Genomic DNA, 20955 nt, shown 5'->3' on the forward strand with positions numbered 1-20955 from the left:
TTTTAAGATTTTATTTATTTATTTGACAGAGAGAGAGATCACAAGTAGGCAGAGAGACAGGGGAATCAGGTTCCCTGCTGAGCAGAGAGCCCAATGTGGGGCTCGATCCCAGGACCCTGAGACCATGACCTGAGCCAAAGGCAGAGGCTTAACCCATTGAGCCACCCAGGCACCCCCAAAATGGGGCATTTCTAATAATCATTTTATGGTAATGTGGAATAGATGAGTTACTTGAATAAGCTGGTTTTTTCTAGATCATAATTGTTGATATTTAAAAACTAAAAAATGAGCCAACATTTCTGTTTACACTGGCAACCTCGAGGCATTAAATTCACACCCTATTCCATTCCCCACCTCTTTAACTTTTATTGTACTAAAGTGGTAAATCACATGTGTTTGTTAAAGCACTGCTAATACACGGGGAGGTTAGGTGTGGTGTCAGAAGCCAAAATCTGGCAGGGGCCCATGAGCTTCCCTGTGTTAAACCACAAAGGGCAATTTGTGCAAAGTGAATAGGATGAAAATATAATGAAATGATATTGTGTTTCATTTTTATCCCACAAGTACCTACTTTTAAATATTTTAAAGCAAAGACTAAGCTGATATGGGAGACAGAAGCCAAATCCAGGTTTATACTTTCAAATAATTCTAATAATAAGCTCAGGAAGGAACACACTGGAGCGTGGAAATTGTACTAAGAAAAGACAGAAATCGCTGGGTCACTGCCTGTGACCCATGCGCAATAAGCCCCACGTTGCTATTTTTACAAAGTATTATGGGAAAACCAAAGAAGAAACAGCATTTTAAGACCTTACTGGAAATTTTAAAGCAGGTACAATATTCACGCATGGGTGCCCAACTGCCCCCATTTGATTGGAGGCCCAGGCTCCACAGTGAAAGCAAAGTGGTGAGGTTTCCCCCTTAATTATCTAAGTAATTACCTTAAATGTCTGCTTTGCTTTGGCTGTGGAGACATAGTAACAACCATGAAGACCCTACTGAAACAAGAAGATACAAAGTTCATAAAATGCTCTTCGTCTCCTTTGCAGAGAAGCACAGGAACATCACCTGAAAATGCAAACTGGGATCTTTCGTGACAAGATTAGCGAAAACCTTTGTTCTCAAGCTGCAGTAAGAAGGGTTCTTCTACTGCCCTGTATCCTAGAATGAAGGGAAGTTTTCTTGCCTAATAATCCACTGTCAGTGATAACGGAAGTGTACACAGACTGGGAATTGTAGACTGTGCTGGCCATTGTCATTTTAAAACACACATGCTGGAACGATATATTTCCTGGAGACTATTCGGTCTTCTGCTCCTTGCTCAGAGCTCTTGTTAAAAACATGTGATACATGCAAGGTAATAATTTTGCCGGAGAAGCAGACATTAAGTCTGTGTCTCGATTCCATAAGAAAAGCATACGCACTCTAGGAAAGATCTAATGAAATACGAGAGAAAGTTAAGTAAATGAAATGTTTATTTTCCGCATGAAACTTCCTATTTTAGGGGAAAATCCTGCCATCTTGTTTTGACTTCACTGGTGCCCTTCTCCTTATTCATTTGGGCCTCTTGCTTTTATTACCAAGGCACTTGCTTTTATTATCAAGGCACTATCATTTTGTTCACCCTCAGAAAATTGTGTGACACACAAGCTATCCAACACTTCCTTCTGTTGTAGTTTAAAATGTATGTAGAATTCTAATCTCACTATGTTCACATACTCACAAGGAGACACCTAGTTTACCTGAAAAGTCATTTATTGAAAATTCTTTAATCAGAATTGAAGGACGTATCCAGATTCTCTGCCTAAGCATCAGAGTTCCAAAGTGAAGTCATTCTTGGGAAATACTTGTTTCCCTTCCCATGATTGGATACTATCATGGCTGTAATTTTTTTTTATTATTCAAAGGGGGAACTATTCTATGTCTAGAATATTCCAACCTTACCTTTCCTCTAGTTGATATATACAAGTATGTTATCCATCAGATCTAAGGACATTGTACATGAAGGAAGATCCTAGTCAATCTTTGGTGCCAAGATGTCAATTAAATTTTAAGTTTCTCTGGAGTTCTTTCAGTCCTCACTGGGAAATTTCTTTTTGTTTTAAGATATTGAGTAAATACAGGAGATAGATAAGATTTTCAAGGTTAATTTTGAGAGACATTCCTCTTTTTGCTTCCGAGAACACTTCTAATTCCTTGTCATGTTGACTGCAGATAGAGAGGGGGTAGAAAGGCATTTTGTGGACATCATGATGGAAAAGGAATTTGTTGACATATACTTTGCAGTTTAAAGTGCCTCTCTGTGCAAAGCTGAAGCCCACCTTAGTCCTATCAAGTTGGCAGGCAATGAGATATTAACAATACTCCTAAGGTTCTGTGTGCCATATAAGTTTCCATCATTTTTCTGTCAACCCAGGACTTCAAAACATCATGATTAATTAAAAACAAAGTCCCGGACTGAATAACGTGATCATGGCTAACACACTGGTGAATGATGACAAGTTAATGGGTAACTATTTGTCTGGGTGTTGCCATTTTAGACTGTGACTCTTGAAGATCTTATGCCTAATGCCAAAGTTGAAAGAGAGATTTGAAATCATCCCTGCCCTTTACATGCCTTCAAATGAGGCTTCAGACATACTACTTAATTATCTCTGCCTCACAGATTCTCTGAGGCTGGATTAAAAAAAAAAAAAAAAGACAAATGGCATGTTCAGAACAAAAGAGACTGTTAACCAAGGGAAACAATGGATCTAACATTGGATGGGTTGGTTTAAAAAGAGGAAGAAAAACTCCTTTACAAGGAGCTATCTCAAGTAATTATAATTATTTTCCCATGGAGTTTATAGTAACCTAAAATTTTTCTATAACACAAAGTAGATTATAAGAACTCTGGGGTAAAAAGTAGGCCTTTCTTTATAATAGCCAAGAGCATTAGAAGAACAATGTGTGAGTGTAGTGTGGGAGGATTAAAAGTTGGTAAGATAAGAAAGTGTGTAGAAGAAATGACAATGTAAAAGAAAGCTACAACTAGAAGACTAATGTCATTAAGTAATGACTTCTTGCTGGTGTTCTTTTAGGGAAAATATTGGTAAATAACTCACCAGGATTTGGATTTTTTTGGTAACATCAGGATTTTTGCTATAAAGCAAATTGAGTATATATCCTAAGACCGATATTAAAATCAAATTCTTATACCTTGTTCCTCCTAAACCTACACAAAGATTTCCTCAAGATCTTGGTATGCTTCTAACAAGATGGCAGGAACTGAAATATATTCTAAAATCACACACAACCCAGCTTCAAATGAAAATGTTAATACTAATAAAATGGGAACACACCATTCCAGTGAACTAAAATCTGAACGAGTAAGGTTCTTGCAATGAAAGTCTTGGCAGTCAGGTGATGATGGTATCTGCTGGGTCTAGGACTGAAAGTTTATGTTTTTACTGAGAAACTGAAATTCAAAATGCCAAGTTTAGAGGAGAAATGCAAGGCAATCTAAAATGACTGAGTCATGCAGACAGTTAACTAATTGATTTTATGAAAAAGATAACACTAAATAAATGACTCCTAATTTATTATAGTCAATGTTGCAATAAAAAACTTCCACCATCTTGACTACATTCAGTCCAAACTCAAGATGGCCACATTTGCAAGGTGTTTCTTATGAATCTTGCTACAAACCGTTTATGCCATTTGAACCTAGGGGATATTTGTGTTTTAGGTATGTACGTATGTATGTATTTTATTTTTATTAGGCTCCATGCCTAACATGAGCTTGAATTTATGACACTGGGATTAAGAGTTCCATGCTTTACGGACTGACTGAGCCAGCCAGGCACCACAAATTATGTACAATTTACAATAATAGATAGTACATTGGTTTGTTCTTTGGCTTCTAGAAGACTCATCAATGATTCAAACATGACACATTGTGCATAATTGCTTCATTTTTTTTCCCTTTCGCAAAACATTTTATTGTATGAAGCTTAAAATATACAAAATTTAATATATAAAAATATGATACTATTAATCCTAGATCAACCACTTGCTAGCTGGATTACCTTGGGAAAGTTGTTAAATCTCTATTATCTATAGTTTCCTCCTCATCAGAGAGATGTAAAAATTTACAATCACACTGATTTCTCTCACAAAGTAATGAAAATAAAATGAGATGATGTATAGGTGAACATACTTCACAAATCATACAAAACTAAGATATACTCTACCACCATGAAGTACCAGGATAAAAAATTAGGGACAGATGTTATTTAAAACTCACTTGGCATCCATTTTTAGGGATGTTGCTTTCAAAAACATCATTTGCTATGCCAAAAATGTTCAGATTGCACTTCCTCATAAGTCTACTGTAGACCCTTCAATAAAAATATAAAAATGTACAAAAGACAATTTCACCTCCCTACTCCACCATAGCATGTGTAGGAAATCCTTTCATACATAATCAGGTTAAGGGTCTTAATTTTAGCTGCATAAAAGCAAATTGGAAATGGAAATATGGAAATATATAATTGCAGTAAATTGAAAATACTCCTTAGTATTCTCATTCCCAGAATAAACTTTGGCTTCCGGAAGACTTTTCAAATCTGGTCAATATGTTGAAAAGAAAATCAATGAATATGTTGAAAATGTGAAAACCATTCTGGCTAGTTTTTCTGATTTTTCTTTTTAGGGGGGTGTTATTGTCTTATAAGACTCTTTGCTTCCTGGGTACTCTTCTGACACTGCAACAGGGGTTAGCTATTCAATTCCATTTGTCAGAGCCCACCCACAAAAGCCTAAGCAAATTAGGAGCTGTATATGAAGTGTGAGTCACTTAACAATGGATGCTGAAAAGCTGAGCAGCAATACTCACAACATGACTTGCCAAAAGACTAGGTGGTCTGAAATAGAATGAATAATGTAGAGTTAAAACCATGGGCCTTCAAATCAGATCTATTGAATTCAAAGAAAGTTTGACTGTTAGACCTTTGTGACTTTTGGGAAGTAATTAACTCACACATACTTGGTTTCCTTACTGTTAAGGCAGAGATAATCATAGTGCCTATCTCAAACAGTTGTGAGGGCTAAATAAAAGAATGTGCTTAGAAAGGAAAGTGCTTAGAAAAGCAACTGACACACAGCAAGCATTTAGTGAGTGGTAAATAGTATATGTAAAGAAATATAGACAAAATAAAACATTTACCTTTTTTCACAAAATCCTTAACTAGAGATATTAGGCACACACACACAAAAAAAATCAATGTGAGAACTTTTTAACAATCAGAATGCCAAATCACTGAACATTGATATTCAATATTCAATATTGATATTTAATATCAATATTGTGCCTTTTCATTACATATACATAGATGTATAAGACATACATACAGGCAAATTTATCTTAATGGCAGGAAAGCTATAGCAATACAGAAATTGGAAATGCAATCACAGGATCTATGCTTCTCTTCAATTAAGCCGCTTAATTTTCTAATGCTTCTGTAAGTTTAAATAATTTTGATTTGTGGCCAGTTTTGGGCGGGGGGGGATGTCCATTTATTTAGCTGCAGTGCAATGGCAAAAGAAAATGATTCAAGGTGAAATAAAGTCACACATCTATTGTACAACTTAAAGGCATGGTAAATCCATGGTAAATCCCATTGGAGATGAATAAAAATGCTTATCATGTCAGCTGAAAAATACATGCAATTTTTTAAAATCTTCTCAATGCTAAGTGGCCAATAGTGACAAATTCTCAGGGGAAAGGGATTTTTGATTCTAAGTCTTCATTTATTTATTGTTCTTTCACACTTGATATACCTTTTAACATTTCAATGAAGGGAGCAGTGAATTCTCCAATAAGAACAGAGAGAACTATCTCAATATATTAACTAATCTTTTCATTCTTGTAAGATACCAGATCGCATTTTTTTTCTTGCTTTCAAAAGTGGTGTCAAATGTTGTATTGGGTGCAATCTTGGACAAAGTCAAGTTTGAATTTCTCCATGTTTAAAGATTTTCAAATTCAAGAGATAAATCTCAGAAAGAGAGTACTCCATCAGGTAAATTTTTTACAGTAATGATTAGTCACTATTTATTGTGCATTCAACCAAGATCTATGCCTTTCCCAGGAAAAAAGAGGTGAAGAGGACTTATTAACATTTGCAAAGTCCTTCTAGAGATGTGTTACCAAAGTGTAAATTATATCCCTGTTATTCGCTCAGCCTCATTGCACATGAATAAATTACAAACAAATGAAAGTGTCTTTAATGGAGCAAAATATTACCCCCCCCAAAAAAGAATTTAAAATCTGAAATTAAAGTGTTTGAATACATTTTAAATGCCATTGCTTGCTTTTCCTGAATTAGTGTTCAGTTTTGGGGCAGTTGTGCAAAGAAAGGGATCCAATTTGGGTTCTAATAACAGCCTCCCTTCTCTCACCATGGATTAGAACACTAAATGCTGCCTAAGATTTTACATACATTAGAGAAAAACATGGCCATATTGTTTTCATAGAAAAGAAATATAAGCTATGAGATAGCTTTGAAATCATAATCACTGCTCACATAAATTGTTAAATTAGATAAAATGTTTAGAATCATGTCATTCAAAAAATGAATTTTAAACATCCAGCTGCTGACTAATGGCTGTTTCTGCAATGTTTCCACCAAGATAAATGAAAGTTTTATTTTCCCTGCTACTTGTTTGAAACTCCTTTGCATTTTTATATGACAGGTCGTTTTTCATTACCAGGAAAGGTATGCAATCGAACTATGCTACTTTTTACTCACAGTAAATCAATATGTGTCATAAGAGCAGAAAAGAAAGTAGTATCACTCCCTATCATTGGACCTTCCCTTACAGTCAGTCCCAGAAGACACTGCCAGGTTGGGTTGCTATGGCAACCAAGCTTGTGTGCCTCTCTTGCTTGGTTTGTTACAGCGAATTGATCTTTACCACACAGGTATAAACCTGAAGAATTTATATGGTAAATAAGAAATAATAAAGAATCAGTAACAAGGTGTTTGACCTTTCCATTGATCGGAGATGATCTAATTCAAACGTAGTAGAAAGAAGGTGACTCCATAAGATTTCAAATTCCTTTGCCGACTTCCAACTAAATTATTCATTGTCTTTTCTTTAGGCTCCTTAAGTAGTCACATTTCTCAAAATGTGGGGAGGTGGGGGAATACCTTGAACCATTAGCGTGTTAGCATGGAACCTCATATGAAGATTTTACCCAACTGTGAAGGTCTGGTATAAAGAGGTCTTGAAATAGTATTAACCCACTTAAAAAAATATCTACAATTAGCAAGAAGATTCCACAAGACTCTACTGGTAACAGAAGAATTAAATTCTGATTTCTATGAAAAAGATATCAGGACAGATAATATATCTTATAGAGAATTCTGCTTAGTTTTGCCTATTAAACATATAAAGCATTTTGAACAGCATCTGGCATACAAGTAAACATCTCATCCTAATAAATACTGTTATAATTTTATCACTATTGTAATACAGTCAGGCAAACACCTTATATCCTTTTCTTTATAGCAGGCACTATTGATAACGCAATTGTAATGACGTCTGCATTTGGAGTATTTTTAAAGTAAAAATGATAAAAGGAATACACTACTGTGTAGCTGAGACTTAAATATATTGTGAAAGGTGCATGTCCTTCTTAGAGGACTAGCCTTGTGAATAACATATTTGCATTCAATGGACATGACCCAGGGAGGCAGTGTGGAGTGGAGTGTCTGGCAGTTGGGACTTCAATTTGTTCATCATACTGCTTACTTGAAACCTTAAACCCTCTAAGACTTTGTATTTTCATCTGTAACAGAAAGATAAAAGTAATTTCAAAACCAGCTGTGAGATGGAGAGAATCCAGAGAAACAATGTATAGAAAGATCCCCACTGAAACACCTGGTAGGAATGATACTTCTTACATTTTAGCTGTTTTTCCTTTTAAGGATTTTCCAGTCATTTTCTTGAATCATAGTTTCCAAATGGAACTTGAAGGTAAAAATGACTACAAATTCAATAATTCTTAGCAGTACTTTAAGATAGATGGGTTTTAACTCTGGCAAAAGGTAGAAAACTTTCAATACAATTCTGTTACTTTTTTCACTTGCTTCAATTGATAATATTTTTCCCAAAGTATGTTTTCATGGCCTCCTAGCCCAGGATGATGCTCTGGGGGGAAAAAAGGCCAGGAGAGGGAACATTTCTATGGTCACATACATCAAGAAAATGCTACATAGTACATCTCACTCTAGGAGTTAGACCACATGAACATATTCAACCCTCCAAGAAATCTCAGATAATCTCCGATAAAGAAATCAATATTGCTTTGTGGTCCATAGCATTGAGTGGGAGTTAGGCCTGTGAATGCCGCTTCAGCTGCTCATTAGCTTATCACTTTGGGAAATTATTCCACCTCCATGTTTCAGCTTCCTCATCTGTAAAATGGGAACAGCAACAGTATCTACCACACCAGGATGAGAGGTTAAAATGAGATCTACCATGTGCTCATACAGAGGCTAATAGAGTCCATTCAATAACAAGAGTTCTTAAAGACACCTGTTTAAACTCTTTATCCTGATAACTGTTCTTTACAGATAATATCTCTGAACACCTTTCCTTGGAACACACTTTGAACCATGCTCAAGTGCAATGTTAGCGTAGAGACAAATTCTAATTAAGTAAAAGACTATTCAGCAAATAGTGCCCAAATCAAGCACCACAGAAAGTCAGGTATCTCTCGATAGATCCCACTGACTTTTATCTCTTGCCAGGATGTCCTACTACCAGGACATTAGAGCAACTCTGTTATGTGTAAAGATCCTGCCCCATGGATGTTCTATTCATTAGAGCCATTTACATCTACTTCATGCATTAAGAGAGATCAGTATGTCATGTTGGGCCATTTGCATGTCACTGAAAATTGAGCGATAAAGGAAAGAGATGTCAATGGATTAAGGCTTTAATGACTAGGAGAGAGAAAACAGAGTATATGGTTCACTGATGGGTCTGCAAAGAGAAGGGGCATTATCCAGCTGTGTATATGTTTCCTAGTGCTACCCCAAAAGAGTTTGAGTCAGTTTTCAAAATGGAGAGAGAAAATAGTAAAGAAAGATAAGAAGAGCTAAGAGCTTCATCCAAGGAAACAATAGGCCACAAGTTTACAAGATGCAAAGTTCCCCCTAATCTAAATAACACCATGATTCCAGTAAACCTCCTTGCCCTTTTCCAGAACGTGGGAAGCTTAGACAAGGATCAGAAAAAGGAGCAGTCAGTTAATTAATCTGACGCTCTTTAGAAGTCCCTTTATTTCTTTTCAAATCTGCAATTGTATCATGTTGCTGACTTATCTTCTTTTAAAGAGTTCATATTTTTAATGTCATCATTAGGAATAAAAGCAGAACAAAAATTAGTTCATTCAAAATTCTATGCCTTCAAAAATTAAAAACTGTTTAATAATTATTCCTGTTCCCTTCAAGTCTTAATCATAATTATATATAATTTCCACAGGGAGATATTTCATATGTAAATACAGTTTAAAAATCTAATTTTTCTACTTAACATCATATCTTCAGTATTTCCTCACAGTGATACATAGACGTCTTCAAAATGATCATTTCTAGCATCTGAATGGTTATATTTTTCCATGATCAGACATGCAAATTATTTCTAATTGTACTGTGGTACAACAATCTCTTCCTTCCCATCTTTTAGATGAGTGGTTTCAAACTTCAGCACATAGCAGAATTACTTCGATGGCTTGTTATAATGGAGGTGGCTGGGACCCACCTCAGGTGAGACCCTCAGATAGGAATTTGCAATTCCACCGAGTTCCCAGATAATGCAAATGCTGATTATCTGGGAGATCGTTTTTTGTTTTTTGTTTTTCTTTACTGTAATTTTTCTTTTTCTTTTTTTTTTTTTTTTTAAAGTAAGCTCTATACCCAACATGGGGCTTGAACTCATGACCCCAAGTCTAGAGTCACATGCTCTACCAACTGAGCCAGCCAGGCACTTTAGAGAGATCACTTTAAATAATTACTTATTATTTATACAGAACATTATCATCATTGAGTTCAGATTAAGAAATTAAATAGTATATTTTTATGGCATCTATGACATATTTCTGAAAACCTTTCCTACAAGTTTGTACAGATTTATATTACCACCTGACTTCTTGATACTTGAAGTGTGGGTAGAAACCAACTAACTGTAAGAACTAAGACAATGGAAAATTCATACTTTTTCCCTCAAAATCACAACTTGAGGCCTCAGATTCATTTATTTATATTTCAAAGATACAGATCATGGTTAAATGGTAAAATCCAAACATCTGTTACCACGGAAATTAACGAAGAGCATTTATCATCTTTGTCCAATTTCAAAAGTCACTGAAAACTAACTGAAATATTTATACCTTGGAGCAGAGTAAATGTGCATCTTCACTACGCAGATACATATTAGCTACACTTAGCTTGCTTGTCCAACAGGTAGTTCAGAAACCACATCACTCATTGGAAGATGTAGGGCAAAAATCTGGCTTCAAATTGTTTTTGATAAGTTAGAAACAAGAGCATTCTGACTTTAGCAGGGGATTATTAGCATGTTTGCCTAAAAGCCACAATCAAAAACCTCAGAGGTTCTCCCTTGGACTAAAGGATTCTTTATATTTGGGTAAAGACAATCCCTTACTATTAAATGGAGACATACACATATAAATAAAGAAGCCCATGTATGCATATAGATGTGTGTATATAAATAAATATTAGATAGCCAGATATGCAAAGTAGCTATTCATACACCAGTTTCTAGAAGCCCACAGATAAGACATATGCTTAGCAAAGATATCTGCGGCAGAAAATGTCTTCCCGCCTCTTTCTCTGTAATCTGCAAACATTCTTGTATTTTTCGTTCTTATTTGTTGTTATTGTATCTCTTTGAGTGTGTAAGGAGAAGTTGTGTTCAGATACATAATAATCATAAAACCATACATAAGTAAAGTGATTGGGTGGTGTCAACAAACCTTGAAATCTAGTTGGCAATTAACTTGTTAGCTCTGGCTTATATGGAGAAGAGTAGATCAAGAGTAAAAATACAAGAACCTTTTAAAATTAAGAAAATCTTGTATTTATGACTTTCTAAGGGATGATTTTTTCTGAGTTAGTGTTTTAGTAACTGTGATATCTTTAAATAAGAGCTAAGTCAACAGTCCTAACAAGCCTTAAATGACTCAAAATTGTTCTTTGTGTGGACAGGTTCATTATGGCCATATGAAAACACTGCTGCTCTCAGAATGGACAGAAAACTAGGGGATAATAAACACTAATGTACTGTATCATGTATATTTCACTGTATGTGTGTTTTATATAATGATATGCAGAAATGCATCTACTTATATTATGTAGTAAATATGCCCACACCTTGTAGCCTAAAAAGAGATATGGCAAATTTTAAAATATGCCAATGTTAAAAATGCAAGCATAAGAAACACAAGACAGCAATGCAGAGACAGTAAGGCAATCACTCCCCTAGTATGTTTGAGATTCTGACTATAAGCACTTAGTACTGACTATAAGCACTTAGTACCAGGTGTTCAGAGCAAACTAAAGATATTAGCAGCAACAACCATAAGATCCCTTGAAAACTATGGTCTCTAAGTATTTTTGAGTCATAACTGTCAGTTCCTTACAGTGAATGAGTGCAGAATGACAATTAATTATAATCCAAGCCACAAATCAAAAAGTACTAGTAAAAGTGTATACTCATCAATAAGACTTTGTTTTAGCTTTTCCATTCAGTTTAGAAGAAGAAATAGGGAGATAACATGTAATGAAAGGTGCATATGGTCTTCGTGTGACATTTCAGCTCCAAAACTTGGTAGAATGGGTGGTGAAGTCCTCTAGGGAAAACAGAGACAAGGAGAGGGGCTTTTTTAAAATCAGTTTACTCCATCATGGTGGGAATGGACCCCTAGCAAGCTGAAGGATGAGAATTTCGATGAATACACGTTAGTGGATATTTTCCTTTTTTGACAAATAGTTTTAGTTTCCAATTTATGCAGTGATAGCAAATTTCCTTTCAAAAGGATTTGAAAAAAAAAAATGGATCACTTTCAAAGTAAAACCTGTTATATGCAACTAATGAATCATTGAATATGACATCAAAAACTAATGATGTACTACATGCTGGTAATTGAACATAATGATAAAAATAAACTAAAATCAAAAATAAAGTAAAACCTGTTGTAAAAAAAAACAGTGTAAATTACCCATGAACAGTGTAAAAAGAGAAGGGGATTAGTATAGGTAATCACAACACTGTTCTACAGCACCTGGCATGGCTGAGTGATGCCATAACTTGCTGGGCCAATCAGGAAAACCATATTCCAGTTAATTCTCTTGCAGGCTCCCTTGTAACAACAGAAGTATGAAACAAAATGTGTGCAATATGTGTATTCCATGGGAACTGATATTAAATTAAAATGCTCTCACTCAGGACTTTGATGAAATTTTTTTCAGTAAAGCAAATCTCATTTACTCTATAAACAATACATGAAAAGAATTTCACCAAAAGGAAACCATTTTCTGAATAGAAAAACAGAACATCAAAAAATACCTTAAATGTCCAATATGATGTAAATTTATCATATTCATAAACACGGATATCAAATTCTCTGACCATTGACTAAATATGGAAGACCTGACACAAATAGACATATGTGATACATATTTTTACTTAAAGATATTAGGCTACATTATAGGGAAAAGTATCTAATTTATTAATCATGTGTTTGTTAACACTTCTAAAATAGGAAGCAATAATTACGTAGATAAATGAAGCCCTAGGTTTTGATTCTAGGCTCTAGGGCCTAATGTTCTCAAGAAGTCTTGAGGCTCAAGAAAGGTTGACCTGAGAAAAGTCAACCTAGTAAAACTTAAACACATCTGCAGAGATGCTAATTTATTATTTTTTAATGTACTAAAGCAAAAGAAGGCAGTTTGGCAAAAACAAACACAGATGTTATTTTTTCTAATAAAAACCAAGAGAACAATAAGCAAATACTAGGGCAACTGTCTATCTTAGTGAGGGCATTCTTCAGATTTTTCTCAAACCCTTAATCATCATATATCATTATATTTTTCTTATTGTCATTACAATGCAAAATAGCAATTATTACCTGGAAACTTTTTTTTAAATCAATAAACATGACCCTAAAGTTGGATTAAAAAATGAAATGATGAACACTTTTTTAAAGGCTAATTACAATCAAGGTTTTCTTCAAATAACATGTTGTAGAGCCTTAAAAATTTGTCTTATTAATAACTTTCAGTCAAAAGTTGTAGTTAAGAAAACTTTACATTGACAAAATTTATACTGGGTCGTCATTGATTTTGAGTTTTGTTAAGAATTTTCATTGATGGTACTTGCCGCACACATTTATTTTGTTCCACAAAACAGATTAACCAGCAAGATATTTTAACTTATTCAAATGAGAGAATGCAGTTCCTTTGAATCATAACCCCCGTTCTTTAGGAAATGACTAAAATATATGGGGGGAAAATAGTTATTAATTTCTAGGAATAGCTGAGTGCTGTATTTTCACCTTTTTAATTTTGAAAAGAATAATCTTGGTCTTAGAAAATGTCACAAATTTATTTTGAGATGAAATTATCTTGATTATTCACCAAAAAAGATCACAAGTGAAAAGCATGAGACATTACTTGGAACCACTAATAACAACCTAAAACTTCTCATGGTATCTAGTCTGATTTTTCATTAGTAAAGTGGACATTAATGATCATAAATGATTGTAAAATGGATAAAGACCACCAGAACATCCATTAGCACCCGACCATGCTTCTTTATTCTAACCCAGAAAACAGTAAGAAATGACAGTCACTAGCTAACCATGCCATTGTAATGAGCTTGCATTTTCATTCTGGTTCATGACCCAAACATCTTGAAAAAATCATGCTCAAATCATTTGAAAAGTTACCAGGACCGATAGGATGATCATGTCCCAAACTTGGGATATGGAAGACCAGGGCAAGAGACTATTTCTGTTTCCTATGGGGTGTGGGGTCTGGGGAGCAGAGGGAGGTGTTAAGTTCCTTTGAAATGAAATGTGTGAACAAAAAAAGGAATTTGATTTTTCTTTTCTCATTGTGTTTGGTCTCTATGATCTGGTTGATGTGTGTGTTTGTATGTATATAAAAAGAGCAAGATAGTTCTATTTATTTAGCCCTCAGTAGTAATCATGTATATTAACAAATGTTCATACCTCCTATCTTCAAATCCAACTCTATGTAGCATCAATAAAGCTCCTGCTTAGTTATGGGTCACATGTCCCCTGTAATTCCCAACTCAGGTCCTGAATAGCCTCAGAAAGGACAAGATATCAAGTGAAAAGTAAAACTTTACCCTAATGAAGAGGATCTTTTCGCCCACTCGGTATCTTCCTTGAGAGAGCCTCTCCACACAGAATTTGTTTGGGCATTTGCAAGGAGGATCTTCGGAAATTCGCTTCACCTAAAAGAGAAGAGCAGGCAAGTTCAATTTTCCTTAATCAGGTTCCATTTAGATTAATTTGTTCTATGTGTTCAAAGGCCCCCGGACCATTAATCCTTTTAAATTTGTTCTATATCAAACTATGGACATGATATGAGCACAGGAATATCACATTAAATCCTAACTATATAAAAGTCAGGCCCTGAAGGCATTTTCCGAAGGCCAGTAACCGCACTAAGGCATAAACTGGATGATGACAAGAAAAATGAAGCCAGAGGATAATGATGAGCAAATCAATTGGCAGTGTAGAAATAACGAGCTAAGTTCTCACTGGGGGAGTACCGATGAGATCGTATACATTGGGTTGCCAAGATAAATGCACTGAAAGCTAGAATAGAATGTGTGTTCACAGGGTAAAATTTCCTCATTATAATTTTAATGATATTAATTTTACCATTTTCAAAATAAATGAGAATTAAATTGTTATTTTTTAAAAAAAAACGAGCCTACTGTTTCCATATTATTTTGAATTCTAAGATTTCCATTAGGAAATCATCTCTACTTCACCCAGAGTCAACCAGCAATTCACTCCATGTCAGTAATTCTCACCTACCAAAACCTATTTTTGTGGCAGAATCTCACAATTTACATGTCATATAAAATCCCTGTCTGAATATCAGATTTTATCTCTATTTTAACTATCTCCCTACTTTAAAAAAAAAAATACATAATCTAAGTGATATGAACCACATTCTGGGATAGGGTGGGGTCAGTGAATGTGTTCTCAGAGTTCCTCTATGTGTATTTCTTTCTAAGTGTATTTGTAAAAATGTTTTTGAAGTAAAAGTGCATATACATATACACACATGTTTTTAAAGTATATATATATAAATAATATAATATATAATATACATTTGTATATAATATACATTTATATAATATATAATATATTTATATGTAATATAAATATATATAAATATAAATATATAATATATATAATATATTTATCTATAATATAAATATATAAATATATATATCAATTATGTTCAATTTATACCATTGCTAATTTTTACATATCTTTTCACCACAATAAGGGCTTCCATGAAAAAGGAAGGATGGAAGGAAGGGAGAGAGGAAAGGAAGGGAGGGATGGAGAAAGGACTTTGGCCATCTAGCAGAAAATCAGACAGTCAGCAACATAAAAACACATGGCCCAAACTTTAAAAGAGCCATGCTTGGCACAGCTTCAATGCTGCATAGGAACTGGGCAAAGCAATAAATTGGTGTTCAAGTGGTTCCTCTAAGACAAGACAATTACGATTATGCGTGGAAAGTGTTTCCATCTTGAAGTGTTCCTAGATGAAACACAGAAACTATTGGTTTCAAAAGAAAGAAAGTACAAGAAACATATTCTCAAGTGACCTGCCCTTCTCCATTGCCTTCCTAGCTTTGAAAATAGACCGGCTTTTTAAAATCAAGGGCTTTTTTGTAGTTGTGTGAGAGGTGGAGGCAGAAATGGAAGAGGCAAGGCCAGACTGTGGGTAGTGGAAATATATTGTGAAGTCAACTGATGACATCTGTGCTTCTTCCATTACCTTGGGACAAGTCAGTCTGGCAGGTGTTCTGTTTTTGGCCAGGAACTCAGCCAATTTTCTGCTAAAATAGGATTTCAAGAGGATCCTGATTACTCAGAATTATACTATCTCTCATCCCCAGACTGAGGAAGTTGATGGAGAGGAGGAAGAATGTAAGAATGGTTCCTTAGAACGGTATTCAATTCATTGTGTGGGAACGCGCTCACAGTGAGCAAAGGCAAACCGAGAACTCAACACAACCCTACTTTTATTTATTTATTTTGGTTACAGTTGATTCCTTCTATCAGGACATCTGGAGAATATATTAATCTGAATGAACTCCACATTCAGTGGGTTTCTCTAATGATATCTTGATAAAGAAGGTGGCATGGATTATCCGCATAAAGGGTTATTTTTTTTTTTTCCAGTTTTCCACAATTCCCCTACGGAAATTTGAGGATACACAAGAAGTTTCAAACTGGTAGTTATTTTTGAAACTGTTCATGGAATATGATATCTTAGGACAACTTTTCTTTTTTTATTCTTTTTCCTTTTTCCCCCCTTCTTCTTTTGCTCCCCTTTTTTATTCTCCTTCTTTTCCTTTCCTTTCTTTTCTTTTCTTTCTTTTTTTTTTTTTTTTTTTTTGGTGAAATGATAACTTCACCAGAGTAAAAATAGCCAATATTATTAACAAAACACAGGGACTTTGCAAGCAATCTCTATCTCTCTATCTAATACCCCTATTCTGTAGCACACACCGCTGCTCAAGAATTTCAACTCTCCTATGGCTGGTAAGGCCTCACACACAGCACAGCAGTTGCCATAGGAACTCTTTCCTTTCCTTTTTATATTTGACATAGGAAGCTCTGATTTAAACCGTGGGTGAGGCCCAAATTATTTTTCTCTTTGTGCCACTGTCCCTGAAACAAAACACACCAGTAAAAAACTATCACTTAGCCAGAATGTGAATATTTCAATGCAATTTCCCGAATGTAGAGTGAAAGAGCCTGTAAAAGACCGCTGTGTCCAAGTAAGTCTGGAAAATTCCAGATTAAACAAGACTCTCTCAGAGAACTCACTACTGCTTTTGATCTGTCAATGCACGCATTGCCAAACTCTAGATAGGGACTATATAGTAAGCTGTATTTCTCAAAGGAATGTAACCATGGAATTCTTTCCCCCATGGGGCCTCTGGCAGTATGTTTGATTAAACATTATTTGAGAAATGCTGGTTTAAAGGCTTTCAGAACAGAGTACAATAGTACAGAAACATCTACTTGACACATTTCCTACATTCAATTAAAACCCCTTAACTAAACAGACAGTTATGTTCCCAAACTTCACTTGGTAAACGTACAGGGGGTTAAAAGCTCTTCTGAAATCCCCTTCATGGTCTGCAGCTGAGAGAACAGAACTTGGAGTAGGGAGAACAACCACAGAGCAATAGGCCACTTTAAAGAGAGTACCTGTCTCGTTCTACTCCTCAATGGGAGTATCGGCAAGACTTTTCCAAAATCCCTTCCATGCTTTTTGCTCCACCTTCTCTCTCCTGTCCTTTTACTCCCCCTACCCAAGGGATGGCCACACATGGGACAAGATGGTGAAGGAAAGGAACCAGGTTCCTTCTAGCTACTTCTCCTAGGTTCAAGGGGCAACATCTCCACCAGCTGCAAAGCTACAACAAGGTTGAGTAAGTACAACTATTTCCAGAGCACATGGCTTTGCTTGATAAACAGAAAAAGGCAGAAGCTTTTTAAAACTTTTATAACCTACATTGGTAATTTATCCCCCATGCATGCCACTGGATAGATACAGATGAATAAAATAGGATACTGTCATGGAGACCAGGAGCCACACCTAGAGAAGAATGGGCATTTATGTCCAGTAAGGCGCATACTTTATTAAATATACACAAAACTTTGGGGCATCAAGAACTAACTTGTCAATTTTTCCTGGGATAAGAGATGCTGACAAAAACTTTATATAGGAGGCTGTGCCATCTGAATTTTATAAGATGAAAAAGTGCTTTAATGAATATTCAAAGATTGAGTAAGCAGAAGTCTGATGAGGAAAGCAAGTGAGGAAAAACACAGGATATAAAATTGCCTTGGAAATTTGGGATTAGCGGGCATGTTTACAATAGATACATCAGAATGCAAGAATAAGTCCACAGGGTAAAAAGTCCAGGAAAGACAAAATGGGCCAGAGCATGGAGCGCTTATGTGGCATGTCAATGAGTTTGGGCATTACCCTAGAATGTGACAGGGAACCCCTATATAATATTAATCAAATCTGAGTTGCATTTTTTGCTGATCATTCCGGTAGCAATAATGTTCAGGGGGGATAATTTCAAGAACAGAATAGTAAATAGTTATCAAACACCAGAAAGTGTTCTCTTAATTTGCAAACTAATAAAAGTTCATTTGAGAGGCTCCTTTCGTGGCTCAGTTGGTAGAGCATCCTGACTCTTGATCTCTGGTCAGGTCTTGATCTCAGGGTCTTGAGATCCAGCCTAGTCTGGATCTCCAGGGTCAACACAGACTCTGTTTGTCCCTCTCCATCCCCTTTCTTACTCTCCCGCATGAGCACTCACTCTCTCTCTCTCCGTCCCCTCCATCTAAAATAAATAAATAAAGATAAAATCTTTTAAAGAAATTCATTTGATTCAGTGATCCATTCACTGAAAGGCTTAGGGTGATGTTGGCCAGAGCTCTGCCTCTGATGGAGAAAGTAAACAGAGGGGACAGCTAAGAGGAAAGGAACAAAAATCAAGTGCAGTAGCCTCAGAGAAACACATGTATGAGAAAAACCAAAGGAACATCTTATTCTAAAGTAAGCTGAATCAGAAAAGTATAATTTGGAGAGAAGGAACATTGTTTTCATCAATGTATAAATAATGTCATTGCCTACTGTTAATACGATATGTTGCTCAATTTCCTTACACAATAAAAATGAAATACTATATGACAAGTAAGGCATGTGACCAATCCTAAAAACTGTCCTGTGATTTAAAAATTTTTTTAGATAGCATTGGATACAAATGTCCTTCCTAGTCTTTAATTTTTGAGCAACTTGAGCAAAAGAAACTAAATTAAATTGATATTGGCTAAGATACCTTGACAAGCTAAGTTTTAAGTTTGCTGCCTTTAGAAATGGAAATTCTCAGTCTGTCAAATTGTGGTACTTCTGCTTCTGTGACTCTGCAATATAGGCTGTAATGTTACATAGGGAAAAGGAAAAGATGAGCAATCTCTTTTCCACATCCTATAGGGTCAGTCAGCCCTTACCCCAGCTCTTCACAGCTCAGACCCTAGAGAAGGAAACTCAACTATGGGCCAGCATGGCTTTTCAGTCCTGCCTGTTCCACAAAATGGCATTATGGTTGGTGCTGGTTTCTAAGTACCTTCCCCATGTATGAGACATACTTTAATCTAACATCCCTGAGGTAACTATTTTTCGAAAAACTGCCCCTGTTTTTTTTTTATTTGCACTCAAAGGTTATGGGCTGGGAGGTCAATGCATGCACACAACCAAACACACTTCTTATAACCAAGAACTACTTCTAACAGACAACAGAGGAGCCAGAGAATTTTAATTCATCCAGGTTGCTGATCCTCCCAGAATCTGTTCTCTATGATTATGAGGGTCTATGAAAACATTCCCTACTCTACCAAAGACCATGACTCAAGGACTCTGCTAGTTAGAGGGGTGGGGACCACAGATAGCAAAACTGGGTTGGGATCTAAGCTCCTCTCCCCTCAGCAGGCATTTTAATTTCTGCTTCAGTTTCTTCAACAAGAAAGGAGCCCCATGATAACAAAAGCACTTGAAAAACAATGATAGTTTCTGGCCCATAGCAGGCAGGTAGCAAAGGGCAGTTCTTCCTGTGGTATGTTGGTGTTCTCTTCTCCTACCTCAGGCTTATCTGTGAAACAAAAAACCATAACCCAAAACATCAAGGTTGAACTGTTTGCAAAGATAATTTTTAGGAAGTTAGCTTATCCTAAAATTTCAGATACTACTCAGTAGAAATCAGGTCACTTTATTTTAAACAACTGGCTCAGTTTGGAATCTCAAAATGACTACTTCTACTGTTGCAGGACTACAAAAATTTTCATAGGATTTAAAAATGAATTTGAATGAAATTGAAATAGGTGAAGGTTAGATTGACAAGAGATTGTACAGAATGAGTTTTGAAGTTCAAAAAAGAGTAAGTGCTGGTAAGAAATCCAACCAATTTTACTTACGGCATCATCCAATAAGTTCCCTGTACTCTTTTTTCCAGAAGACTTTGATGAAGGAGAAGGTGAAGGAGAGGGAGCAGAAAGTGTTTCTTCTTGTTCAATCTCTTTTTCCAATTTTATCAAACCAGGAGGTTCCACACCATACCTTTTAAAAGACACCAGATCAGTACACATGCATAACTTCTAATGATTTACTTACCATATGTTACATTTGCTCATGAGCACCATTGGACCAAATTCCTGACTTTTTAAAACTAACTTTCTCTGGCACTGAAATGGTATGTTCTAAAATTGGCCTCCTTTAAAGCAGGAAAAAGCACATATATCTGATTTTGATATAGATACATACATATACACTTACGTTCAGATATGTATATAGACACATGAATAGACAACTGGCATATTAAGAATAAAAATACTCCATGTAATACATTGAGGCAATAACATGAGTTATCATGTAAACTTTAGTCTTCAGCTTTTAGATTTATTAGATTTGAGATTTGTAATTGAATTCCTATTTTGAAGACAAGCTTGTTAAAGATGAAAATAGCAATCCCCAAAATGAACATCCTTAAAGGATTTAACAGAGAAGAAATGACTGTTAA

General features: G+C 35.5%; 1 protein-coding gene across 2 annotated transcripts in view; it reads right to left on the reverse strand.

The window, feature by feature from the left end:
* Nucleotides 1–20955, reverse strand: part of LOC111150104 (growth arrest specific 2) — a 115692-nt gene that overhangs the window by 37264 nt on the left and 57473 nt on the right. Inside the window, exons 5-7 of one of the 2 annotated variants that reach the window (XM_022507453.1) lie at nt 20354–20495; nt 14446–14553; nt 942–995 (exon numbers count right to left, since the gene is read on the reverse strand). In XM_022507453.1, coding sequence (XP_022363161.1) covers nt 942–995; nt 14446–14553; nt 20354–20495 — 304 coding nt within the window. The remainder of the gene's footprint in view (nt 1–941; nt 996–14445; nt 14554–20353; nt 20496–20955) is intronic. The other variant, XM_022507454.1, reaches the window with a different exon arrangement.

Source organism: Enhydra lutris, unplaced genomic scaffold (assembly GCF_002288905.1).
Source record: "Enhydra lutris kenyoni isolate GAN:26980312 unplaced genomic scaffold, ASM228890v2 scaffoldscaffold22, whole genome shotgun sequence".
NCBI classification, from domain to species: domain Eukaryota; kingdom Metazoa; phylum Chordata; class Mammalia; order Carnivora; family Mustelidae; genus Enhydra; species Enhydra lutris.